Here is a 26,058-nt window from a genome sequence, read left to right as displayed (position 1 = left end):
GCCAATGGGGGCGCGCCGCGGGCGGGCGGGCGGCCGGTCGCGCGGTAACGCGCGGCATGGCGCGCGGCGCGGGGCGCGCCCCCTGCGCGGCCGCGGCCGGTACCGGGGTCGGGACGGGGCGCCCGGAGCGAGCGGGCCGGCGTCGCTAGCGAGGGACCGCCCCCGCCCGGCCTCCTCCGCACGCCCCTCACAGGCGCACACACACACACGTACACATAAAGAGCGGCCGGGCGGCGGCGAGGCCGTGGGGCGCATCCCGGCAGCGGTCCCGGTCCCGGGCATGGCCGCGGGGCCATGACGGGCGTGGCGGGCCGCGGCGGCGGCTGCCGCGGGAGCGGCCGGCGTGCGGCGGCCGGCAAGGAGGGCGGCCGGTCGCGGAGCGCCCAGCCGCGGGCGGCGGGCGGCGGCGGCAGCGGGAGCGGCGGGGGCTCGGAGGAGGAGGAGCAGGAGCAGCAGCGGGACGGCGGCTCGCTCTTCCTGGTGAACAAGAGCGGCTTCCCCATGGACGGGCAGACCTGGGAGCGCATGTGGGGCCACGTGGAGCGGGTGCACCCCGACGGCGGGGCCGTGGCGGCGGCCATCCGGAGCGCCGCCCGCCTGGCTCGGGTAAGGCGGAGCCGCCGTGTGTCCCCTCGTGCGGGGCAGCGGGTGACAGCGAGCCCGAGGGCGGCGTCCCGCGGCTGCCGCGTTCGGTGCGCGTCCGGCGGCCGGGCGGCTCCGGGGCCGGCTGGGAGGGTGCGACACCGCTGCCCGGAGGATGCTCTGGGGCACTGCGGGTATGGATGGGGCATCTGCTGTCCCAAAGCGGCCGGAACGGGGTACGGGGCTGCGGGTGCTTAGGGGATGCACTGGGTGTCCTGGGGAACAAACAGGGAAAAAATTACTCCTTTTGGCTTGGGGAGAAAAAACCAGAAAACAAAAGTTAAAAGAAATCTTCAGGGATTGAGTGAAGCATTTTGTGCGCTTTAAAGCAGGTTTTTCTTTTGCTTTCGGAACACAGCTGTTTCCTTAAACACAGCGTTGCTTCTCAAATGTAACAAGGGATTTAAAACTCAGACGTTTCTTTTCCACTAAGTGGAAAGGTTCCAAATGCTTTTGTCTGGTACGTTCCTCAGTACAAGCCCCAAATAGCTCTGCCTCACCCAAGTATTTTTCCTCCAGACAGCAAATAAAATGTTGATGTCTGCTCTTGTTCCAAGGCTTCTTGACACTGTGCTGCATTACTGCTCACAATGTCTTTAACACTCTGCTTTGGCAGACTTTGAGCTTGATTCACTGCTCACATCAGGCAGCATTAATGTGAGCTGACTGCTGGAGTCTGGCTTGGTTCATACCCCTGTGTGTGCTGGGGTGACCTGGTTGGGCTGCTGCTGTCATGGTCCAAGCTGTCAGTGATACTGACATGAACCATATGCCTGTTCTTCTCGTGGAGTGGAAAGGAAATTCTGTGCACAGGGAAGTCGAAATCTTATTGTGTAGGGCTGTATTGAGAAGGTGCCTGTCAAATAAGCTGCTGAAAAGGCCTTTCATCTCTCTTCTGCAATGTTCAGTCCAGTGCAGGTACAAAAGGGACCATCTCTCTCCTCTCTGCTCTCCTTGTGCTGGAACCAGCCTTTGTTTGGATGGGGGAGCATATCCAACTAAAGAATAATCAGGCTATGCTGAGTTTGTGGTTCCTTGGTGTGGTTCATCTTGTACTTACACAAGCACTTGAGGTGGAAATGAGGGGGCAGGGACTGGGCAGAACTTCTTGTTTCAGCAGCCTGACCAGCTTATGCCAGTCTAGATGGCCTGCAAGCCCTTTTGATGTTAAGGGATGGCAAAGCATGTGCTAGATTTGACTTTCATCCTTTACTTCCCAACTCCAGAGCATGTAACTTTTACTGGTGACAGCCGTGGTGACTGATAAAGCATCTGGTGAGAGACATGCCGGTGGCTCCAGTGTGCTGGACTGTATTCCTGTGGGAATGTCCCAGAGAGCATTGCCCATGGCTTCTTCCTCAGTGCCACAGCTCTGGGCTCACTCTCTGTAGCATCTGTGTAAGCTGGGCAGAATAAAAATGTTTTGAAATCTGCCTGGCCAAATCATTTGATGTTGATGATCAGTGCCCAGTGCTGCAGGAGTTGTACTCCTCCAGCAGTGCCTGGATGCAAAATCCCTGTTACAGTGATTAGTTTCTTCAGGGTCTGGAGGACCCGGTGCCCTCTGTGACTAAGTAGGTGTTGCTGGCTGAGTGTGGCACCTCTAGGGTCAGAGAGTAGTTTGAGGACTTGCTGGCCCTTATTAGGGCCAACAGAGCTCAGGTGAGCAAATGAAGGTTAGGAGCAGGGTTTTTTTGCCAAAGTGGTAGTGGATTACCAAAGTTGTGATGGTAATTTTTGGGTCAGAGTAGGAATATGAGTGGGGACTTGTTCCTTAAATGGTGGTACAAATTATTTTAATTGGCTTGTGCTGCAGGGTATGTGTCACCCTGCAAAAGACCAGGTACTGCTGTTTGGGAGTGATGAGGGAAACTTGTGCCTGTGAGAAGATGATTTGTAATTTGCTTGCATGGATAGTTGGTTCAGGCTGAGTGAGTGGCATGTGCAACTGCTCCATTTCTGCATCTGATCTGTTCTTAATCCCTGCTGATGGGAGAGAGTTTTCATCCCCTCTCCAAGAAGCTCCACTTGATTGCTCTAATCATCTTGGCATTAGTCTCAGCAATCATACACGCAGGGTGTAAGTAGCTTCTGACTGTGTCTGTGAGGCTGTCCTTACTGCAACAAATGCAAGCTGCAGAGGTGCAGGGCTGCATCTCTCTCAGGAGGCAGAGTCCTTACAAAAAGCTGCCTTGTCTGCAAGGGCACTTTTGGAACCTGTGGGGTGCCCACCTCTGGCTGTTGGCTTGAGCTCTGCAAATAGTGCAGGCTCACGGTTTGGAAGGGCTGTGCAATCCTTTACTTGTTCTGTGATCTTGGAGGTACTTGGAGATTGTAATAAATTAAACCTCTCAGCAGCTTTGAGAACTCTTGTCTGTCAGCTTCATCCGTGCTGAGTAACGGAGTGCTTGCAGGGAGAGCTGGTAGAAAATGACTTTTTGGTCATTAAGTGAGACAGTGGATTTGGGCAAAAGGAGTTCCACACAGGATATCTGTGGTGAAGTGAGACTACAGCATTTCCAGCCATGGGATGAGTCTCCAGCTCTGCCACGTGGTCTTGCACTGCAGCAGCTCCACTCTCTGGAGCTGCTATTCCTTGGAAAGACTGATATGAGGTCAAGGCTTTTCATCTGACTCATCTCTGAATTTCTCTTGCTTTACAAATTCATGGTCTGTAGTGCTGTGTCTGCATTTCCTCTTGCCATCCATGACCTCTTGCCTGCTCCTTGCTGCTGTGGATGCATACCAGGAGCTGGAGGGCTGCATCCTCAATGAAAACAGAGCTGTGCTTTCCTGCACTTGTATCGTGCAGCCCTGCTGCTCCATGCTGCGTGGGTGCCCAGGATCAGTCCTCCTGTAGCTGGGGCAGGAATCAGGGAGGGAAACATGTTTGGAAGGAGTGGGAGTGGTGTGTGGCTCCCCAGTGCCTGGCCTGGCTGGCAGCATGGTGTGTGTCCTGCCTGCTCTGCATGGAGAGATGAGAGCAGTGCTGCCCTGTGTGGGCTCAGGCTTATGGATGCTCCTCCCTTCTTGCCTGAGATCTGGAGGGCTTGAGCCTCCTGGCTCAGCAGGCCTGCTAGGAATGTGTTCTAGCTAGTGAGAAAACCCTGGATCTCTTTTCTAGGCTATGCTCTGGTATCTGACATCATCATCCTCCTTGGATAATGTGATCACCTGCCTTGGAGATGGGGAGCACCTCACTTGGAATCTGAACCTGTCCCCTCTGGTGAGGGTGGCCTCTGTGGGTTTCAGGAAGGGCTGTGTCTGTTCACACTGCTGCTGTCCCTGTGGGATGCTGTCCTGGGTCCCACAGCAGGGTGAGGGCTGGGCAAAGGATGGAATCCCCACCTCTGCAGCAGCCCGGCCCCTCACTGCCTGGGGCTCCCATTGATTGGTGTGTTGTGTAAGTGCAATGCATGCACCTAGAGCTTCTGTATCTTTGAAGCAAAGGTCTGAGTGTATTGGAGCAGAAATGGCCCCTCCAGGAAGGTGTGAGAACCCTGCCAGAATTCCCTTTGTCAGCTCCTTGCTGCATCTGGAACTTGAGCCTTATCTGGTGTGTTGAGTCCAGGTGTGCCTTCGTGCTGGAAGGGACAGGTGAATAATTCATCCAGCCCAAAGGGGCTGGGTGGGAAAGGAACCTGTGGAACCAAAAGAAAATTCCTCTAATGAAGAGCTTAGGCATGAAAATCATGATTAGGAAGTGCTAATGAGTCTTGCTCATAACTCCCACTGGTGAGAGGAGACAGCCCATGTGTGCAGGTGCCGCGTAGCACTGGGATGGCGGGGGCGAGCTGGAAGCCTTGCCATCTGCTTGCCACTTACAGTTTGTTTCTGTGTGCCAGGAGTGTAGGAGTCTCTGGTTTGGTGTTTTCTCCCTCCTTCTCCAAGGTGTATTTACAACTTCACTGTAGTAACTTGCTGTGTGTAGTAAATTCTGGGTTTTGTTGCCTTGGGATTACCAGTGCTCATTCTCTGGAAGCAAACACACAGTCTTAACAGAGATGGGAGCTGGAGAGGACAGTCTGTGGCAGAGATGCCCCATACAACCTGAACTTGCTGTTCTTATCAGCAATTGCTGACGTGAAATATATTAAGGACAGTGATATGTCACTTTATGAGCTTTAAACTATGGTTACGACAATGTGGTCCCAAAACTTTTCTTTGCACCTTGTCACAGCTGCCCAAATTGCTGGTTCCTGAATTTGAATCTGCATTAATATTCAAATTGCTTCCTTCACTGTGTTTGTGAGGATTGTGCTGACTTCTTTCTAGCCATGCTGCCCACTTTAATATCTGCTGGCCCCATATGTTGTAGTCTTACCCCTGAAATAAGTGGACTTGGGACAAGGCTGTGCCCCTTTCCTGCATGGCTGCAGGCTCAGGAGCCAAATAGCTATGGGGATTAAATGTGGATTGAGGGCCTGCCTTCTTAAAATGCTTAGGCACAAGCAGATGTCTTATGAGATTTTGGAAAAATCCCATCATGTTGCCAGTCTATATCTTTAAGTGTCTTAATGTCATTAAATATTTGGGTGCCAGGTGGTCCTCTAGGTGCTGTGCTCTCCCTCCCCAGCAAGCCTGCTGCAGACGTATGGCAGATGGGAAATTATGCAGCCTAGGATCCTTGTCTCCTTTTATCTTTCTCTTGTGGTAAAGGAGGCCAGAAATTAGACTTGAAATGGCTTCCAGGGGGAGGGAGAACAGCAGGGTCAGTACTGGGACTCTGCTCATCCAAACTGCCCTGTGCTGGGGGGGAATGGGAAGCAGAGGCTTTCTGTGCTGCATTGCCTGCCTGCATAGGTGGTGTTTGAGGGATGCTGGTGGCTCTGATGATCAGCCTGCCACAGTCTCTGTGCAGGGCAGGGCTGGCTCTGCTGCTGGGGCAGCCCCTTGGTCAGCAGGATGACTTTGCCTGATGCCTGAGTTCACGTGGGGCTTAAGCCATCTGTGCTGCAGCGTTGTGTTGCACTGAGCACATGCCACTGCTCAGTAAATCACTTATCTGCTCTGCAGGGAGCCGTGGCTGTCTAACCTCTTCATCTTTTTTCTTGTGTCCAGCCCTCAGTGCCGCCAGTGCCAAACTACAAGCTCTCCATGTCAATCCCAGAATGGCTCCAGGCAATACAGACCTACATGAAGATGCTGCAGTATCCTTCTCCTGTGTGTGTTCTCTGGAATGAAGGCTGACTTGTGCCTGGTGTGAATTACAGAGCTTTACTGAAGCTTTAGCTGGTTGTGAGGGCTTGGGATCATTTGGGGGTAAAGGGACGCCTCCAGGGATTTGTGATAACACCAGCAGCACTGAGCTTGTCATAGCAGTCCTCTGGGAGATGTAATTAGCTTTAAATTATACTGAAAAATTTAACTGGAATGACATTGGTGGGAACAGAAGTGCTTATTTTGAAGTTGATGTATGAGGATATTATGATTGGATCATGATGCCTGGAGAAATAATATGGCATCTTGTCATAAAGCCACTAAGAGGGAGCCAGTGTTGTGTCAAACCCTTTCTCCCTGTGCCTGAGCAGCCCCTGTGGGTTCTCTGAGGATTGCCTGTGTGCTCAGCCTGCAGGGAGTGCTTGTCACTGGGGTGAGGGGCACAAGCAGCTGTCCTGACCCCAAGGTGGGCAGGAACACCTGCCTGTGACACAGGAACTGACCAAAGGCATCTCCCTTCCAGATGTTCCACCTTGCTTGGGGATTCATCAGGGATGTACACATCTGTCTAGCCTGTCTGTCACTGCCCCACACCCAATTCCCACCTTTCCATTGCTGACAGATAATTTCAGAGGAGGTTGCTGGCCCAGATGCTGCTCTTCTGTTTCCCTTTTTTCCTAAATTCTGCCTTTTTGTGTATGTGGGGAAACTGGGGGGGATGAAGAATGAGTGTAAAGTGCTGGTAAGGATTAAGAAGGATATGGGAGGCAGCTGGAAGAGCATCCAGAAATAGCAGGCGTGGTGAGCTGGGGGGGAGTTGTGGCTGGGATCAAGGCGGGCCTGGAGCTGCAGCAGCTGCCCTGGGCAGGGAGCCTGGGCCTGCCTGCTCTGCAGGGGGATGGTGCAATTCTCTTCTTTATGGTGGCCACTGGGCCAGGACAGGAAGCTTCTTGCTCCCTAGGATTGTGCCAGAGAGGATACTGTGTCATACAGAGCTCCAAAAATGACATTATCCCCCATTTCCCCCTGCAGTGGTTTTGAAATCCTGCGTTTTGCTACGTAGCAGGAGCAGGCCTTGGGCACAGGGTTTGGATCTGTGTTCAGAAAAGCTTCAAAGGGGGCTGGGGAGCAGCGTCTGGGCTTCCTTTGAGGGCTGCAGGAGGATGTATGCTTTGTGCAGAGCACCCTGAGAGGGCCTCATGAGTTAGTTTTGAAGGCGGGAGGGGAAGTAAAGCCTTGTTTGTGGAGAACTCTGAACTCTAATTGAAGTCAGTTCAGAGCATCCTGGTGAGATCTGGAGTTTTTATTTAGGCTATGGTTATACATCCAGCAGCTGTGTTATTTATGCCTTGCAAGCAACTCTTAGCTTCCATGGGGTCACCTGCTCGTGCCCTGGTATCTGCCTTGCTATCACCAGTTTTACTGGCATGAACATTCTGATGGGAATAGAATTTAGGTACTAGGTTAGGAAAGAGATTCAACTGGAAAAGTAACCTAGCAAAAATAAGGACAGTGTGTTTTCTTTTTTTTTTTTTTTTTACAAAACTTCATTGGGGTTTTTGTTTTGTTTTTGTTTTTACTGAACAGATTTGTTTGGTCTGATTTATTGCATTGCTGCTTGTACAGAAATGCACAAGGAGCAGGGAAGAGGCTGCTTCTATTGATGCTGCTGTGTGGTAGCCTGTGCTTCTAGGAGAGTGGTGCTGAGATTTTGTTGACTGCTGGCATCATTTGTGATGAACTTTTCTACTATTAATGTTAGCTAATGACCTTGGCTTGCACATAGCTGGTTGTTTTAATTTCAAGACCATTGTATTTTTAGAGAATGGTTATATTTTCTAAGTGTGAAGGGATGCACCTGCAATGGTTTTGGTTGACAGGTCACAGGTGAGCCATGAGGCTGATGGAGTTAAAAGACTTCTAAAGGAAATAAGTTTTTTCAGACCATGGATTATGTTGATTGGTTTGGGTAGGCTATGAATGCTTTTTCTTGCCCATGTGGGAGACTTTTTTCCAAACTTGCAACCTAGTAGTGAGCAGGACCTAGTGAAAAAGAATTTATAACCTTCAAATGCTGAATTTGAGTGTCATTTTACATGGTCAACCTTAATACATGATTCTGCACCTACTGCTGTTAATAAGTCATATAAAAAGACAAGTGAAAAGTTTTGCTTTATTTTACATGCCATGTGCTTCATATCTGAGAGTCAATGGCTTTTACTGCCTATTTTGTGTTTCAACAGGAACTCAGAACTGAAATTCACCTTTTCAGCAGTGTTATTCTATTGCTTGGCTGTTCAAGTTACTTTCCCTTAACAGTCAAAATACAGATACAATCACACGGGAACACAGTTCTTCGAGATCAGAAAAAGCAGACCTCTGAGTGGGTAAGTGCCCCTGGAATTGCTCTAATGCCCTTGTCCCTGATCAGCTGGCATTCAAGCACTGCAGCACCATGGCTTGGGAGGGTTGTGTCCTCTGTGCCACAGCTCCTCTGGCAGGGCCAAAGCTGCCTCTGTTGCTCCTTTGCAAGGAGTGTCCCAGCTTGCTGCGGGGTGGCAAAAGCACCATGGAGTGGAAAGTGCTGCTCTTACTCAGCAGCTGTGTGGGAGCTGCTTGGCTGCAGGCCAGAGCTGCCTGCACAGGGCTGGGAAAACTCTTTGCTTATTGGTGTTGGGCTGGGAGGGCTGGGCTGCTTTTCTGGAAACTGAGTAAGTCCTGATACTCTGGTTGTGCCGAAATGCCCTTTGCAGGTAGTAGGAAGGGATTAGCTGTGTGAAGTGCAGCAGGAGTTTGGGCATCCTGAGCACAGTAGTTTTCCCTGAAGGCTCATGATGGACTGTTTAAGTCATGTCTGTGCTTCTGCCTTGCTGCTCATCTTGCTGTTCCATCCATGTGGGGGCTTGTGCTGGCTGGTGATGAGTTGTGCAGTGCAACTATGAACATGTGCCCAGGGAGCCTGGCAGCAGAGAGCTGGGGTCTCTTGCATGTTAGAACTGCATCATACTTAGGACAGCTCTTTAACAGAACCTAATAAATTAGCAGGTTAGGGCAGGAAGGGTGTTGACAGCATTATACTTTTATTTTAGGGTGAAATTAAGATAAGCAGAATATAATCACTCCCACAGACTGCTCTGTCTCTAGCTCTTCCCAGTTCTCTGTCAATAAACTAATGGTCCCTCATTGTAAAATTCCAGTTCCCATCTCAGCTTTGTGCTTCAGGTTTTCATCTTGCTGACAGCAATCTTTCTCACCTCCTTTATCTAATGTTCACTGCTCTGGTGGAACTAGTTTAAAACAAATCTTGTGCCTTGAATGATAGATGGGTTTACAGAAGCTTAAACCAATTTTCAAGCTGCTCACTCATTTTTAAATTTGTCCCATTACTTTTTTCAAAAGAAGTGAAGGATGAAAATGAATTATGTTCAGCACTTACCACTTAAAAGGTCGTTGCCTTCATGGCTGCATAAAAGCCTGGCTTACAGGATGGTGCTCTTTCCTAGAAGGGAACAGTGCTCACAGCTGGAGATGTGCCTGTGGCTTTGAATCACCTCCCAAGTGGGGCCATTTCCTCTGTGTATCTGCCTTAGTGATTGCTTGGGGGCGAGTGTCTGACTCCTCTCTTGTTGCTGCTTGGAACTGCTTGGAATGGGTTGGCAGGACTTCTGTGGGGTTAAGGATGGTGCCCCTGGAAATGTCCAACCCCTCAGGGGCTGCCAGCTCTCCAGGCACAGTTGCCTGAGCACGGTGTGTGCTGGACTCAAACAGGGTAAAGTCCTAAGAAGGCCTGTGCTGCTTTGCTCCTGGATTGGGTAGATGTGGGTGCTGGGAGGAATGGAGGTGTCAGGAGCACGAGTTGCTGCCCAGATCCTGCTGTTCTGCTGTAGGGCTCTAACACTTGCCTGGGCTTGGTTTCTCCAGTTTTGAGAAGGAGAACACATGCAAAGCTGCCTGAAGTTCCTGTCATTTTTATGAAACCAAAATTCCAGTTGTTTTTATGAAGCTTACAGTTTCTGATTTAGATTTCAGATCTTTTAAAATTTACCTGGCCAAGTCAGGATGGGACCAGACTATTTTCAGTAGTCTCCAGTGACAGGACAAGGAGCAGTGGGCAGAAGCTGAAGTTCCATCTAAGTATGAGGAAAAAATGTTTACTTTGAGGCTGACAGAGCACTTGAACAGGCTACCCATAGAGGTTATGGAGTCTTCTTCTGTGGAGATATTCAAAACCTACCTGTGCAACCTGCTCTAAGTGAAACTGCTTTAGCAGAGGGCAAATGGAGGTTGTTGTGGTGTGTTTTATGCTTGTTCAGTTTTCCCCCCCATTGTTCTCTCAGAAGGTCCTGCCCTGTTACCAGTTTGTGTCAATCCCCAAACCCCTCCCCAGTTGTCTTGGTTACCAAATGTATCTTTCTTGTTCCCCACCCCTGGCAGCCTGCCTGTCACTCGACACCCCTGCCTCTTTTTCTAGAGAGTTCGGGCCAGGGTGTCGAGTGATTGGGTTAGGGGCCAGGGTCCCTCCCGCAACTGTGTTTGATGGGTTCTCCGATCATGCCAATCCTTAATGTATCCCTCTCTGATTTGCTATCTTTCACCCCTCCCACCCTCTGTAAAACCGAGGCTTTCCCTGCCTCGGGGCTCTCAGCTCCTTCTACCTGAACCTCCACGTTTCCCTACCAATAAAACCACCCCCGCCGAAGAAACTGAGGGTTGCCTCTTCATTTCATCCTGCGACTTCGGAGCTCTCTACTGCGGCCACACGTCCGCAAGGCTTGACATCGCCTTGGGCACAAGGCCCTGACTTCGGCTTGGGGAAGTGCCTGACTGGCTGGAGGTTGGCTGGACACTTATCTAGCCTGGGCGTTTTACTTTCCACTGGCCACCGCTCCAGGAGGTCCCTTCCAACCCTAGCTTTGGTGTTTCTGTGTGAATAATGCGTTGAGGTGTGCACAAAAGCTTCCCTTTCCTTCATCTGGCCAGTTTTCATCAAAGCTGAAAAATCACTTACACCTCCAAGTTATTTTTCCTGGGAGGTGTGCTCTACTTTGCAAGAAATCTGCTCCCAGCATGGCAATGACAGGTGTCCTGTGCTGTGACAGGAGCTGCTCTGAGCCGTTTCTGTGGTGTGAAAGGCCTCGCTTGCTGCAACACAGTGTTTGCAAGTGGATTGGGCAAGATGCTGAAGGCCTCCAATTGCCACTGGCTCTTGAAAAATGAGGCTGCTCCCAGGGCTTTATTGACACTAAACATATTGCTGGTTTCATAATGTGAGGGCTCAAAGCTAGTGAAAGTATTATGAAATCTTTGGCAGCCTCTCTTCAAGACAGCCGTGGCTGGACACAAAGAAGCTGAGTATTAGATGGAAATTGAATATTCATAAATTCATGTCAAAGTGTCCTAAAGCAGCTGGGGCATATTAATGAGTTTTCCTATTATGGAGGGAGGACTAGATATTGTAGAGATTTACTGCCAGCATCAGTGTGATGTATGAGAAAATAAAAATGCGTGGCTGAGCATAGGAAGAAGAGCATAAATTATCTATGGGAGCTCATTAAGGGATACAGTCTTGCTATAACTCAGTATTTACAGTCTCTTTAAAAAAAGTTACTCTTATTATCAACTTGAATTTTAGAGTGCCAGACCACCACGTGGATTTGTCTAGACTACAGATAGCACTTTTAGAAATGCTAGATTGCTGTTGACATAGCTGTGTGAGTCAGGGTGGCAGAGCTGTGAACCTGTAAACTTGGTGTGCTGTTCTTGTTGTACTGGCAAACTGTGTCTGAAAATGTGCCTGGGTCTCACCTCTCCTGAGCTGGCTGTATTTGCATAAAATCCAAATTTATGGGCGTAGCTACCTCCACTGTAGGAGTGCTTTGCTTACACAGGTATCCTGGGAGAGTGCCCTTCACAGGCTCCATGATGTACCTTTTTGTACTGAATAGGTAAAGGGCACCCTGTGAAGTTCAGCTCTGATGATCCATGTGTGCATGCATGTGATATGAATGTTTCAGACACCAGTAGGACTGGTTCTCCTTTTCCCATGCAGGATTATGCTGGCTAAACCTATATTAGGCTTTTATTGGTACGACCAGTCTGATCAAAATGGTACTTTTGACTGACACATTCTTTTTACAACTTCCAGGCTTAGATCATGTAGGAGCTTTAGGAAAAAAGTGTATGTCTGGATATCCAGTAATATCTGTAACTGTGAATTCAATGTCAACAAACTGATACTACTGGGTTTACAAGGAGTGATAAGCCCTCTGGAAGCTTCTGTTCTAGGATGCAGGCATGAGGCACGATGAGAAACAAATCTCTTTATCCTCCACAGAGGATCAGGGGAGGTGCAGTATTGTTCTGTTCCCTCCAGTAAGTGCCAGCTGAACAGGGGGACCTGCAACTGAAGCAGAAACTGATATTTGGGGAGGTTCTGTGCTCTTTGAGGAATTGGAGTCCAGAAGCTGCTCTGTGAGGAGGGAGAGACCTTCAGTGGCAGCAGATGTAATGTGTGATCAGTTGCAGGAAAGGAGCATGATAGGAGCTGTCACATGGCAACGATGCAACCAAATAACAGGGAAGGGGAGATGGGAAATAATATTGTTTCCACACACCATGTTATTAAGGAACACTGATGGGGCTATAAAGAAAAATGGGCTCATAGCATTTCCAGACAATAGACTGCAGAAGGCATTTGAACATCTGCTTCTGTCTCTCACAAAGGGGGATGTTACAGATACAGTGGGGTGTTCAGCATGTTCTGGAAATGCTTTTGTTGTTGCAACATTGTTTTTGAGAGGATTCACAAGATCCATAGCTGCTCTGCTGTTTTATCTCCTTTTGCTCCTGCTGGTGCCTTTCACTTCTCTCTTGGCTTCATTATCACGAATGAAACTGTCAGGAGCCTTAAAATCTCCTTCTCCCTAGTTTTTCTATAGATCTCATGCAAATATATGGGTCTGTGCAAGGAGAATTTTGTGGAAAAATGTGCTGGAAGATCTCACTAATAAAAAATTTATTTAGTCTTGCAGGAGTCTTTCTGGTGAAGGTAATGGGGAGCCTCTCCTAAGCATGGTCATCCCTGAAGGGATTCCAGTGTGATCGGTGGTGGCTGGTGAGATCCTCCAGTTTTGGGCATGCTGAATGGTTTTAAGATTTTTCTAACCTGTATATGAAATTGGGTGCCCCAAGTGAAAAATCTGGAAGCAAAAGGAATTAGTGATTCCTGTGAGCTGTCTTTAGACACTGCCACTTTGAACAGAAAGCATCCTGAAGAGGCAAAGTCAGCTCCTTTCAGGGCCTCTGTTACTGCAGGAAGCAAGGCTCCTGAAAACACTGAAAGAAATTTGAATCAATTAACAAGGAAGTATCACTATCTGCCAAGGACTGGGTCTTGAGGGAGGAACAAGCAGCCTGTTCCTGTTGGCTACATTTGTTAGAGGCAGAAGTGTTCACTGTGGTCTGGAATAGAGATGTGCCTGGCAGACGTCAGAGAGTGGTGTAAATGCCACAAAGAGGGGAGCTGCAGGGTGCTTCTCTTTGGCTCTAGCAGTCTCTCCTGGAAGAGATGGGCTCCCCCAGTGCTCACTGGAGAGTGGGGAGAGGGTGACTGTGGGCTAATTCCCAGCTGTCTGATATGTAAGACTGTAAAGAATAGCTATATATATAGGGCTCTTTTCAGGTAACTGTCAAGATTTAAAGAAAATCCCAGCAGCAAACCCTGCTAAGGCAGGGAATTGAAATGCTTGATGCTGTTTTTTAATTCTTTTCTGCCTTCCTTAAATCTTCTTTCACAAGTTTAACTGCAGACTTTCTGGTCACTATCAACATCTGAGACAGTGTGATAGGAATTTAGGAGTGAGGGAAAAGAGGGAAAGGACAAATCAAAGAGCACCTGCAATGAGCTGTTCTCAAATGAGCTGAATGCTCTGTCATTTTCCATAGGTCATTTGCCATAGATCCCTTAGAGAGCTGACAAGCAGCCTTCAACCATTAATATTTGTGTTAGAGAATGTGGGTGGGTGCTGGGGAAAGCCAAGATAGCAGCCTTTAAAAAGAATAAGGGAAAAGATAAGTCTAGGAACTTTGAGTTTATCTGCAGTTCAAGGGAAGGGAAAGGCAACATTAATATTGTTGGGCACTATTTGTTTCTGAGAATTTCCTTCTATGAGCGTGTAAGAGCTTTTGTCAACAAGGGAGAAGATGTGGATGTAATAACTCCTTGTTTTAGTGTGGCTTTTGATAGGGCCACATCTTATCTCTGCAGATAAGGCAGGGACCTTGAGTCTAAACAAAACTATTTGATGGAAGGACCCAACTTGGTGAAAAGCAGCACGTAGGAAGTGGCACTTTACCAATCTTGGCTAGCAGAGATTGTCAGTCGAGGTGTGCAGTGTCTGTCCCAGCTCAGTTTTTCCTTAATGGTATGGGTAAGACTAATTGTATCATGAGGGATGATATGTGGTCCAGGCTGGACAAGGTGACAAGGCTTTGAAAAGTGAAACTGGGATATTCAGAGTGATCTCTTGGGCTGGAACAAATGGGAGATAATTTAGTGAGGGCAAATATATAGGAGAGTTTGGCAGTAGCCAGCTGTGGAGAGCAAAAGTGGAATTTGGCAAAGAAGAAGATGACCTTAAAAAAATAAAAGAAACCAAACAAAATTTACCAAAAAAGCCCAGACAAAAAATCCCCACCCCTAACAAAAAAACCTCCCAACCAACCTAAAAAAAAACCCCATCAAAAACACCAACAGAAAAAACACCAGAACCCGATTCAGTGTGGGCCAACAGAGAAAAGCCAACAGCATGCTGGCTTGGTTGCAAATATGCACTGAAAGATGGATTCAGAAGGAAATTGGTCTGTTTGTACTGTTGTGGGCTTATCCAAAGGACTGTGAGAAGTGAGTTGGTTGAAGGGATTCCAAAATTGAAAGAAACAAACATTGTCCTAAAATCATAACCTCAGGGGGAGTGAGGGAGGAATTAAATAAAAATTGGTGTCTGCTTTCTTATTTTTACAGAGGAGAAGGTAGATTACAGTCTTTTGCATATACAAATGTCTGTAGCAAGAGGAGAGATGATGAATGGTCTCCATGCCCACTGTGGAGAGAAACAGCTCCTGATTTGATTTGCAAAAAGGGAAGGATTTAGTTTAAACATTAGGGGACCTTCTTAGATGCAAGGTTAAGTATAGGATAGATTAGCTGGTGGGTTCCCAGGCTTTTGAGAAGCCAGTTGAAAGCAGACCGAAAAATAATCTGTGGGGAGTGATTTAGATTTGGCCTGTGCTACCTTGGGCAGAGCGGTGGCTTGGGGATTCTCCAGGGCTCTGCTTCCAATACAAACACAGGGTTCAAGGCCATGCTTTGACTCAAGCTTGTTAAAAGTGGAAGGAAAAACTCTTCAGTGGCTTTTGAACTGGGTCATGCACATAAAGCCTGAGGTCTATGCTGGAAATGCAGAGAGAAAGCAAACTGTTTGCAGAGTGCTCCCAGGAGTCCAGGAGGGCTGTGTGTGAGGGCACAGCCTGCCCAGAAGTGCAGGTGGCTGCTGCTTTGCTGACAGCTGGTGGTGCCTCCTGAGCAGTGCTCCCCTCTCACAGACCCTCCTCACTGTCCTGCTCCATTGGTGTCTCTCAGCTGCCAGGTCCCACTGCAGCTCCTGGATCTGAGTGCAGGCTGCTGGGTGTCCCTGAGGAGGAGATGCTGGCCCTGCCCCTCAGACTCTGTGAACCAGGTAGAGGTCACACCAAATGGCTTGCAGGTAAATGGTTTTACAACTTGACATTTTTCCTCATGATGCACATTCATAATTTTTTTTTTTTTGTAACTCCCGTGTAGTTAGAAGATAGGAAATCCAGTGGCTTATCTTGTTTATGGATACCTCCCATGCCTCATCTGCACATAACAAATCTGAGACAGGCTTTGCAGTGACCAGTGGGAGCCTCTGTGGGCAATGAAGGAGCCCCATTGTGTGCCCTCCCCAGGGTTGCTCTGTGCTTCCAGCAGTTCTCTGGGTTTCTGTGCCTGATTGTGGGTGTGGAGGAGGCAGGCAAACTCTAATTAGTCTTCTGAACTGCAGGCAGAGTGTAAGGGTGGTTGTTTACAAATGAAAAGATAATTTCTAACTTGGATAAATGGGACATGAAATGGCTGTGACAGGCTGTAATAGCAGTGGAAACTCTGTTGTCACTTGCATTCAACACAAGGTTTAAAATGCATGAGGTGGGTGAATCAGAAAGTGGGGGGAACAGACTGATGGTTTCAGATGCATATTTTCATAATCTTCTCTAATACAAATATTTTTGTCATTTAATCTTGTATTTCCTTAGAGTAGGGATCTGTTTACAAAGCTCTTCCCAGAGAAAGGATATGGATAGAGAAGACTGCAAAAGAAAAGTTATCCTCTGGCTGAGTTTTCAGCTGTGCTTTTCTGGGGGGGCAGTTTTTTGGTGTGGCATTGGATATGATTATTCTGGCCTTTTTTAGGGTTTTCCTTTTTTTTTTTTGGTTTTTTTTCAACCTGTCCAGGATTTCAGGATCTGTTTGTGGAAGGGGATGGGTTACCTACTAGGTTAATAGTGCAGTGTCAGTCTGGCAGCTTTCTCAGCTGACCTGAGGTTGCTTGTCACAGTGCTGTCCCTGTCAAATAATTGTACTCCAGAGATGGTGTCTAGATTGTACCTAAACTTTGGGAACTTGCAAAATCCTGGGCATGCATAGTTTCCTGCACTCCTGCAGGAAATTTTGTGAATTTTGCCACTTTCCCTGTCCACAGGAGATGTGGGGCAGCAGCAAGACAATAACTCAGTGTACAGGGATGTGAAGTGTCTGTGTTGGTAGAGCTCTCTGCAGTGCAGGCTTTCATAAAAAGGCAATAAATTCTGGTCTGCAGTCGTAGCTATGGGATTATGGAGGCATTTGTAGCTCTTAGGGGGGCATGTAACCATCCTCTCTCTCCTGGTTGGTTTGTTTGTTTGTTTTTCCTGCAGAGGACAGCCAGGATTATTTTGAAAATAAGCTGAACTCAGTCCTGCTCTGGGATTTCCATGACTGCCAGCTCGTGCAGTTCAGTGGGCTTTGTGTTACAGTCTGAGGTGATGCTCAGGGAGTTGCTGCCAGATGCAGAGAGGACTGCATTCCTCCCATTCACCTTCAAGTCTTTTTGTTTCTCTTTCTCTTTTTCCCTCCCAGTCATCCTCCAGAAGTTAACAGGACTCTGACAAGTCACTGAAGGGGAGAATCAAGTTCCCCAGCTCTTGCTGAGATAAGAGCTGGAGGTGCCTGGCTCTTGGTGTATGAGAGGATCTTTTGATTCCTGTCAATTGCTCTAGCTGGAAAGACTGAAAACTGTTTTGTTTCTGTTCTAGGTTAATGGAGACAGCAAGAGAAATGACCAGGGAGTCCTTACCTATCAAATGCCTTGAAGCAGTTATCCTGGGGATGTATCCTTTCACGTGCCTGTGCCTTTTTGCACTGCAGCTCTGTTGAATACATTGCCCCTCACAGATGGTGTTTGAGAGGGCTGCAGCCAAAGGTGAGTGCCAGCAGCTTGGGGAGCTGCCCTGGTATTCATCACTGAGCTGCTGAGTTGCCTGAGATTGTAGGTGGGAGTTGTTGTTGTAAATTGGCCATGCAGACTTTGCCTCCTGCCCTGGTAATCTGCATAATGTCAGGATCTGACCCAAAGTGCCCAGATAAGTCCCTTTCTGCACAATCCTTGTTTACTTTTTGTTAGCATTTCTCGGTTGTTGTTGGAGCTTGGTAACAGCTGAGGAGGTGGGTTCTGATCTGTGTTTGTCTGATGTTTAGCTTTTGTCTCTGAACCTGCAGCTGTGCTTTGTGCAGAAACATGTGTGTGTTGCAGTTAAACACTGGAGCTTCCCCTTAACATAATGCTGGCTTCCCACTCACTCTTCAGTCATTTAGACACTGATTGCTTCTCCACCCACTGGTGCTGTCACTGATAAATCAACCTGCACCATCCTCAAACACTGGAGGAGGGCAAGGCAGGGCTGCAGGAACAGGTTGCCAGACACATCTTGTCAGAAATGATCAAGTTTCACTTAAAACAAATCCCAACTAAAAATAAGCCCCGAAGCAAACCATCTCCTGGGGTGTCTCTGTGGCGTTTTGCTGGCTGCTGCTGCCCCCTCCTGTGGGACAGGGAGCTGGCAGAGCCTGGCAGGTCGTGCCTGTGAGAATCCACGGCTGCTGGGGGTGGGAAGGGGATGTGCTGAGCAATGTGTGCCAGGGATAGGCCTCGGATTGCAGTCTGAGAGGTGGCTCTGGCTGACAGGGTTTCCCCTGGGAATGCTGACAGGCTCTGCATGAGCTGGAGGAATTTGGGTCCTAGGGGCTTGATGTCAACAAGAAACTCAAACCCCCTTCAAAGCCCTTACAGAAGGAGAAATCACAGAATTATAGAACATCCTGAGTTGGAAGGGACCCACAAAAACCATGGAGGTTCAGGCCCTGTGTTGTCCAAATGCTTTTTGAACTCTGTCAGTCTGCCTGGTGCTGTGACCACTTCCCTGGGGAGCCTCTTCCAGTGCCCAGCCATTCCCTGGGTGAAGAACCCTTCCTTAATATCCAACCTAAACCTCCCCTGACACAGCTTCAGGCCATTCCCTTGGGCCCTGTCACTGGCACCACAGAGCAGAGATCAGTGCCTGCCCCTGCTCTTCCCCTCAGGAGGAAATTGTAGACTGCAGTGAGGTCTCCCCTCAGTCTCTTCCAAGCTGAGCAAGCCAGGTGACCTCAGCCACTCCTTGTATGGCTTCCCCTCAAGGACCATCTGCATTGCCCTCTTTGGGATGCTCTCTAATAGATTTATATCCTTTTTATGTTGTGGCACCCAGAACTGCCCCCAGCACTGGAGGTGAGGCTGCCCCAGAGCAGAGCAGAGTGGGACAGTCCCCTCCCTTGCCTGGCTGGCAATGCTGTGCCTGATGCCCCCCAGGACATGGTTGGCCCTCCTGGCTGCCAGGGCACTGCTGACTCACGTTCCCTCTCTGTGGTGCTGTTCTCCAGCCTCTCATTCCCCAGTCTGTCCACACAACTGGGTGTGCCCTGTCCCAGATGCAGAATCTGGCACTTCCCTTGTTAAACTTCATTGGTGATCATCCAGCTTTCCAATTTGTCAAGGTCTGCAGGGCCTCTCTGCCCTTGAGGGAGTCAGCAGCTCTTCCCAATTTTGTGTCATCAGCAAACTTACTAAGCATACCTTTGAGTCTTGCATCCAAGTAATTTGTGGAGATGTTGACCTGGTCTTAAAAGGGAGCCCTGTGGAAGCCCACTAGTGAGTGGCTGCCAGCCTGGTGTGACCCCATTTGCTGTAAGCCTTGGTGTCTGACCTGTGAGCCTCTTGCTTACCCATTGAGTTCTGTATTTCTCTAGCTGTATGCTGGATATTTTGTCCAGGAGAATACTGGGAGTAACGGTATTGAAAGCTTTCCTGAAGCCCCAAAATTTTATATTAACTGATTTCCCTTGAAGTGATGTCAGTGGATCTGTTATGTTTGCCCTTGTGGCAGGGTTGTGTCCCAAACTATTGGAATGGGGGAAATAATGCCCAGATGGAGTTGATGCTGCTCTGCAGGGTCAGTGTGCCTTGCAGTCTGTATTTCTAGCAGTGAACTGATTATTCCACATATCACAGGAGCAAAGGGTGATTAGTGGCCTATGGATAACCATGATAACCTGAAAGTGTTGTTGCTGGTTTTTTTGCTTGCCTCAAACACCTGACTTGTGGGTTCAGTTTGGTGGTTTTTGGGCTGTTTTTTGGGTTTTTTTGAGAAGTGAAGGAAGCAAAATAGTTGAAAGCTATGTTTTATACTATTTATTGTCATTTGAAGTTTCTTCAGAGTTAAGATATGTATGAATTTTTCTGTCTCTAGATGCTAATTAAAAAAAAAAAACAAACTTACGGCAAACTTTTTTTTAAATTAGAAGGTTTAGCCACGGGAGTGTGTGGGACAGGCTTGTCTTTCTAGGACTTGTGCATCCAGTCTTGGAAGTCTGTCTGAGAGCAGGGACTGTCTGGTGGCTGGTGGTGCAGTAACAGACACATTTAGGTTTACAAGATTCACACACTATAAACCCCAGCTATTTTGCTTGAGGAGTGGCTACACAAAGAGTGTAGCAGAGCTGAGAGGATGGGCCACCTGAATTTGTGTCTGGGAAGTGGCTGGTACAGAGCCTGTGCCAGTATGGAACCTCGCAATGCTGTGATGCACGTGCAGCTTGAGGGGTTTTGGGAGGCATCTTTGGCATGACATGTCACAGACATATTTTATGAAAGATCCTTTTGCTAGGATTTTTTCTCCTGAGAAGCTGAGAGGCCTCAGAAACGAAGCTTACCCTCTCCTGAGTTCCCAGGCCTCAGCTGAGCAGCCCTGTGTGTGTGTGAACCTCTGGTTCCATTCCGTGTGTCTGGAAATAAGGTCCTGCTGTAATTTGTGTGCTGGCAGGCCCTGAGTGTTGCTTGGATACTGAAAAAGCTCAGCCCACTCCAGCGACCCTCGGTGTGAGCCTTCCTTCAAAGGCCGGCTGGCGCAGAGCGGCTTAGCGAGATGTCGCTTCAGTTGAGCTGCTCACTGGCTTTTTTTAAAAATTGCCTTTTACTGTGTGACTTCTTATAAAATGCTTCTATAATCCCTCTTGGTGCAGAATTAAGTTTTGCATAATTGCCTATGCACTTGATCTTGGAACGTTTTTATAGGGCACTGAGGTACCCTGTCTGTACACACCAAGGAAGCAGCTGCTCTGAGATGACCAAAAGCTCAAGCAGATCTTCCAGTGTTATTTTGCAGCAGTCTGCACAGCTCTTTTTCTCTGTGTAGCTGTCTGAACTGGCTTCATATCTCTGCTTACATGATCTGCTTGTCAGAGCCTAACCAGAAGCATTTCTTCTGCTGTCTTCCCCAGGGCATTGCTCAGTTCGGTTGTAAATCAGCTGAGTAATGGTGCGTTCAGCCCACTCTTTCTGAGCAAAGATCCAATTGATTTGAGCTCATGAAAGGGAATAGTAAACCAGAAAGTGCCAAGGGAATTTTATCTGCACTGCATTCACTTTATTAAAATGTGGAGAGCAAAATATCAGAGGGGGAGAGGGAAGCTGCACACTGCATCCCTCCTTGGGGAGTCTTGCAGAGCACGTCCACATTGGCTGAGCATAAATCACAGAAATCACTCCCATTGCCTTCAGCATCCTTCTTCCAGTTCATGTGAGGTAACGCTTGGACCCACACAGAGTATTAGAGCCCCTGGCCAATAATATCATTAAACAAGGAAGAGCAAAAGTGTCTCAGGAGTGAGAAATTATTCAGTAGCTTCTGCAGTGTTCCTTCTGTGGATGCAATCCGTTGATGGTGTTTATCACCACTGGAGGCATGGGTCCATCCATCTCCTCCAGGCCAGCAGGTACATCCCTGGGCTGGAAGTGAGGGTTTTCAGTAAGGGAGAGAGTTTACTGCAGTCATTGCAGGATATTGATATCTGTTTAGTGCTCCTCTTTGCCTCCTGCATGCTTGTCTACAGCTTGACCCACTTGCTAACTGAAATATGGGAGAGGAAGATGGTGCTGAATGTCTACAGTCCCTGGGTGGCTGTGAAGAGCTAGGAGAGAGCTTTTAATTGCTTACATTGTCATGGTCTAATCTTTAGATAGTCCCACCTCTCACTGTAGCCAGGCACTGGAGAGTAGGTTTGTCAGTCTAAGGGATGTCACCCTGGCAGTCCTGCTTTGGGAAGCTGAACCAGCTGCTTGAGCCTTGCCTACATGGACCCTGGAGATGCCAGGGGGAACTGTAGGCCCTCTGTAGACAACATCCAGCTGTGGGCTCAGTAGCACTCTACTGTAAGCAATCCCAAGCCCATGGGAAATGCTATCTGACTCCAGCTGGAAACCTCTCTAAGTGTTTATTGCTGGTGGTTGGGGGCCCTCTCAGCAGTTGCTTGGAAAACCAACTCTTCTGGTTTTACTGAAGCCTTATTTATGGTTTTGAGATTTATTTTCCTCCTGCTCCACATGCTGCTCTGTGCTAGCAGCTTCAGCATTGCTAAGAACTAGAGCAGCTTCCTTGCTCCCCAGCCTGCTGCCATCCCTCCAGATCACTGCTGCTCAGTGGCACTTGCTCATGGCCCCAGCCCTTGGGAGTGGCTCAAGGGGGAAACCAGACACCCTGTAGTTTTCTGTGCTCATCTTGACCAGACTTCAGCTAAAACACCCTTGCTGGGCTCTTGAGGCGTGAAGCACTGCCCCTTTTCAGGTATAGATTCCAGCACTTCTCTTGTTAAGCCTTTTGTGGTTGGTGGTTGCCCATCTCTCCAATTTGTTGAGGTCTCTCTGCAGCACCTCTCTGCCCTTGAAGGAGTCAACAGCTCTTCTCAGTTTGGTGCCGTCCCCAAACTTCCTTTGAGTTCTGTGTCCATGTTATAATGAAGATGTTGAAGAGACCTGGGCTGAGGATGGAGCCCTGCTAAAGAACCCCTTTAGTGACTCGACTCTGGGCTGATGTTACAATTCTCTAGGACTCTCTTGTGCCTGACCTGTGAGCTTCTTGTGCTTCAGTTTCTGCCCTGTTGCCTCTTGTCCTGTTGGTTGGCACCACTGAGAAGAGCCTGGCTCCATCATCTTGATTGTGAAGAAGACCCAGGATTAGGAGGCCACTGAGCTTTGCTGCAGCTGCTTTTGCCCTCTCCTGCTCTGCTCTGCTTCTCTATTGTGACATGTAATTCACTCCCTGACTCTCCATGCTGCAGTCACAGTCCCAGCTCAGAAGTGTGATTACAGCTGCAGCATTGCTGTGTGCTTGCCTTTTGTTTGCCACAATACAGCTCTCCTTGGGCAGAGCAGAAAGGAAAGCTGTAATAATGATGCAGGGACAGAGGGGAAGATCTGACGTGCCTTTGCAGCCCATTTGCTGTGTATTTCATCTCGGGTGGGGACTCTCATTAACCAGTCCCTCAGCAGAAGCAACCAGTACCTAAAGGTTAATTTCCACAGCAGTTGTTGCTGGGTTGTTTGATGGTGGGTAATTTCTGCCCTCAAAAGATTCTTTTACTCCTACTAAGTATTTAATGAGATTAAATTGCAACTTCTCTGAGCCCTTGTGGCAGAAGTGTGTATGTGTGGCAGGTGGCCACCAAAGCTTTGTGTGGACTTAACAGAAAGGCACTTGGGGAGCAGAGTGAAAACCCTTTCATAATGAGGGGGAAAAATAGTGGTGATGTTTGAAAGCTTCCTAGGTGTTAATAAAAGGTAGTGCTTTTTCACTTACACAGAATGATAAATACAATGGGCTTTTGCAGGAATCAGTCTGTAGGACACAAATTATTGTAACATGACTTTGATGTACACAGGATGCACCTTTTAAGGCGTGAAGTAAGGTGACCTTTTAAATGAGGTGAGTGTGTGCTGAGTTTTCCAGTTGACATAATGTTGCTGGGCCCCATTCTACCCTTGCAGTGTATTTATAATCTTTAATTATAAATCATCTACTGATGGTGGGGTGAAGGTATTTTTCTTGGAGAAGCTAGTCCTAAGGCAGCAGGGATCCAGTGAGACCATCTAAGGCAAATAGAGCTGTTTCTGTTCTGTGTAGGTGATGTTGGGGTGGGCTTTGATGCTGGAGGGGGTCTGTGTTTGGTGGCAGTGGGGCAGGAGGTGGGTGGCCTTGGCTGGGTGACAGATGTGTGTGGCAGGGAGGTCTGTGCTGTGCTGTGCACAGTCTCCAGACTCATGGTCATACAGCCAGTGAAGTGCAGCGTGAGCTGAGCCCACAGTGTTGTCTGTTCCTTTACCCTCTAACACATTTTCTCCAGGCTGCTAAAGCTGATCACATCTAGCACTGAATACAGCTAAACATGTTTGACATGGAACTGAAAAGCTTCCCTGTGGCTGTTCCAGAAGCTCTGAGTCAATGTGTTTTTCTTGCCTGTTTTTTGTTTGTTTGTTTGTGAAACTCCTTGCTCTTGACTTCAGATTCTGGGCAGTTCATGGATCTCTTATTAGTTGATTTCTGCATTTACCCAGAATCCAAAAGTTTGAATTTGTGAAATTCAACAAACAATGGGTGAAATATCCCCCTGAGAAAGTGGTTTAGAGAGAGATGAGAGCCACTGGATGCTTTTCATGCAACCCTATAGAACGAAGAGGTGAAATATGGGGTGCAGGCAGGGCTCAGCATCCAGGGAGTCACACTGGTGGTGAGGTGGTGGCGTGTCAAGCTGGGCAGAACCCAGAACAGAGTCCAAATTTTGTTTTACAGTCTTGATACAAAGGCTTTTTTGTGCTCTCAGTTTCCCAGCAGCTGTCTGGCAGCCGTGCTATGCAGGCAGGGGAGGAAGGCTGGTCACAATAACGTCCCAGGATCTCTCAGCTGTGTGGTGGCTCTTGTTTCACTGCTGTTAAATACCTCCTTTTTGGGCATGAGGTATGGAGAAGAGGCGATGCTGGCAATGCCAAGAGCAGAATCCTGGACAAAGCAGGTTCCTGCAGCTTCAGTGGAACTGAGCCCACTCCTCCATCTGTCAGGATGCCTTGACACTATCCTGGCAGTGCTGCCCTTTGGGCTGGTGTGTTTTGTAGTGGCAGCACCATGACCAGCTGCCTCAAGGGATGGCTCCGAGGTTCCAGCAGGTGCCTCTGGCTGGAGTAAGCCCAGGCTGGAGCGTTTTGCTACAGCCTTTTCTGGTCATCCCTCCTCCATCCCCCAGGCGTGGGTGGGGGCCTCAGCTGCGGAGGGGAAGGGCACCTGCTGTCCCAGGGGCCAGGTGCCAGCACGTGGAGCCAGGCTGAGTTTCAGCTGTCCCAGGATTAGCAGCAGGGAGTTGCGTGCAACGTAGGTGCTGACGCAAAGCTGCCTGTGAGGGATTCTCAGGCTGTCCTCTCCCTGGCACGGGCCAGCAGCCTCCTTGGGAGGTGACCTGCACGTAGCTCCCCTCTGAGATCACACACTGCACTGGCACAGAGCTTGGTCCTGGCCTCTGCACGTGGGGCCTTTGAAATGGCCAGTCAGTGATTCCAGGGACAGGGTTTGCTTTTTAACAGCATTGTTTCTGACCATGCCTCTGTGCTATTCATCTTGGACCTTTCCTTTGGTTCTTCTCAGCAATGTGTTACAAGGGTAACATGCTGAAACACTCTGTATGAGGAGTGCACTGTCGAAAGCCAGTTTACAGGAGGAAAGGCAGACTGTCATATTGGTGAGGAATAAATCCAAATTTCTTGGTACTATTTGAAGACGTGAGAAAATGAGGGTCAGTAAACTAAGTTGTATCAAACCCTCAAGAAAGGGAGGTAAACACTTTTCCTTATGGAAGTGTGGGAGTTTGATGTAGGTATCAAATGGGGAGCTTCCACAGATCTAGGGAGGGTGGTCTCTCTTTGGGTGTGCTAACCTGAACACTGTTGTGGTTTTTATCTTTTCCCTAAGTGTGATTAAGAGTCATTTATTTTCCAAGCAGTGAAATGGGCTTTGGCACATTGGCTGTATCTGGGCACAGAGATGAATGTGAGATGAATTAATGAATTCTCACACAGTGAGAATAAGTTTGTGTTTACAGGAAGGCCCTTTGCCCTGGCAGTTAGAAACCCCAAACCTGCTGAAGATGTCCCTCAGGTGTAACTGTAGCTGCTGCTCTCCCAGCACCGTTGTTGCCTTGATGCAGTGCACCCCAGCTACTTAACAAACGGGCAGCCCTCCGTGGAACGATTCCCCATCAGCTTTAAAACCCACTTCTCAGGGAACTATTTCCATCACGTGGTGCTTGGGATTTACTGCAACGGCCGCTACGGCTCGCTGGGCATGAGCAGGCGATCGGATCTGATGGACAAACCTCTCACGTACCGGACTCTGAGCGACCTCATCTTCGAATTCGAAGACTCCTATAAAAAGTACTTGCATTCAGTGAAAAAAGTGAAAATCGGGTTGTACGTGCCGCACGAGCCGCACAGCTTCCAGCCCATCGAGTGGAAACAGCTGGTCCTCAACGTCTCCAAGATGATGCGCACAGACGTCAGGAAGGAGCTGGAGAAGTTTGCCAGGGATATGAGGATGAAGGTAGGTCCGTGCACCTGGGTGTTGGGCTCTGGAGGCAGCTGTGCCTTGTCCCATCCTGCATCCTTGTCCCCCTTGTGCCTTGCTGTGTGTCAGCCTGAGATCATGCAGGTATCAGGTGTGCTGAGGGGGTGCTTGCATCTCTCTTTTTTGTGTGCTTTCAAGCCCTTACAGCTATTTAGTTGAAGGATC

General features: G+C 48.6%; 1 protein-coding gene across 1 annotated transcript in view; it reads left to right on the top strand.

The window, feature by feature from the left end:
- Nucleotides 1-26,058, top strand: part of VASH2 (vasohibin 2) — a 34,824-nt gene continuing 8,766 nt past the window's right edge. The window contains exons 1-5 of the mRNA XM_071426295.1: nt 1-606; nt 5,704-5,792; nt 8,133-8,189; nt 17,173-17,247; nt 25,488-25,869. Coding sequence (XP_071282396.1) covers nt 295-606; nt 5,704-5,792; nt 8,133-8,189; nt 17,173-17,247; nt 25,488-25,869 — 915 coding nt within the window. The 5' untranslated portion in view covers nt 1-294. The remainder of the gene's footprint in view (nt 607-5,703; nt 5,793-8,132; nt 8,190-17,172; nt 17,248-25,487; nt 25,870-26,058) is intronic.

This window comes from Agelaius tricolor, unplaced genomic scaffold, assembly GCF_023055355.1.
Source record: "Agelaius tricolor isolate 1412-34295 unplaced genomic scaffold, bAgeTri1.0.p SCAF_1, whole genome shotgun sequence".
NCBI classification, from domain to species: domain Eukaryota; kingdom Metazoa; phylum Chordata; class Aves; order Passeriformes; family Icteridae; genus Agelaius; species Agelaius tricolor.
The sequence above is the reverse complement of the archived record's forward strand: the minus strand, read 5'-3'. Positions and strand labels throughout refer to the sequence as shown.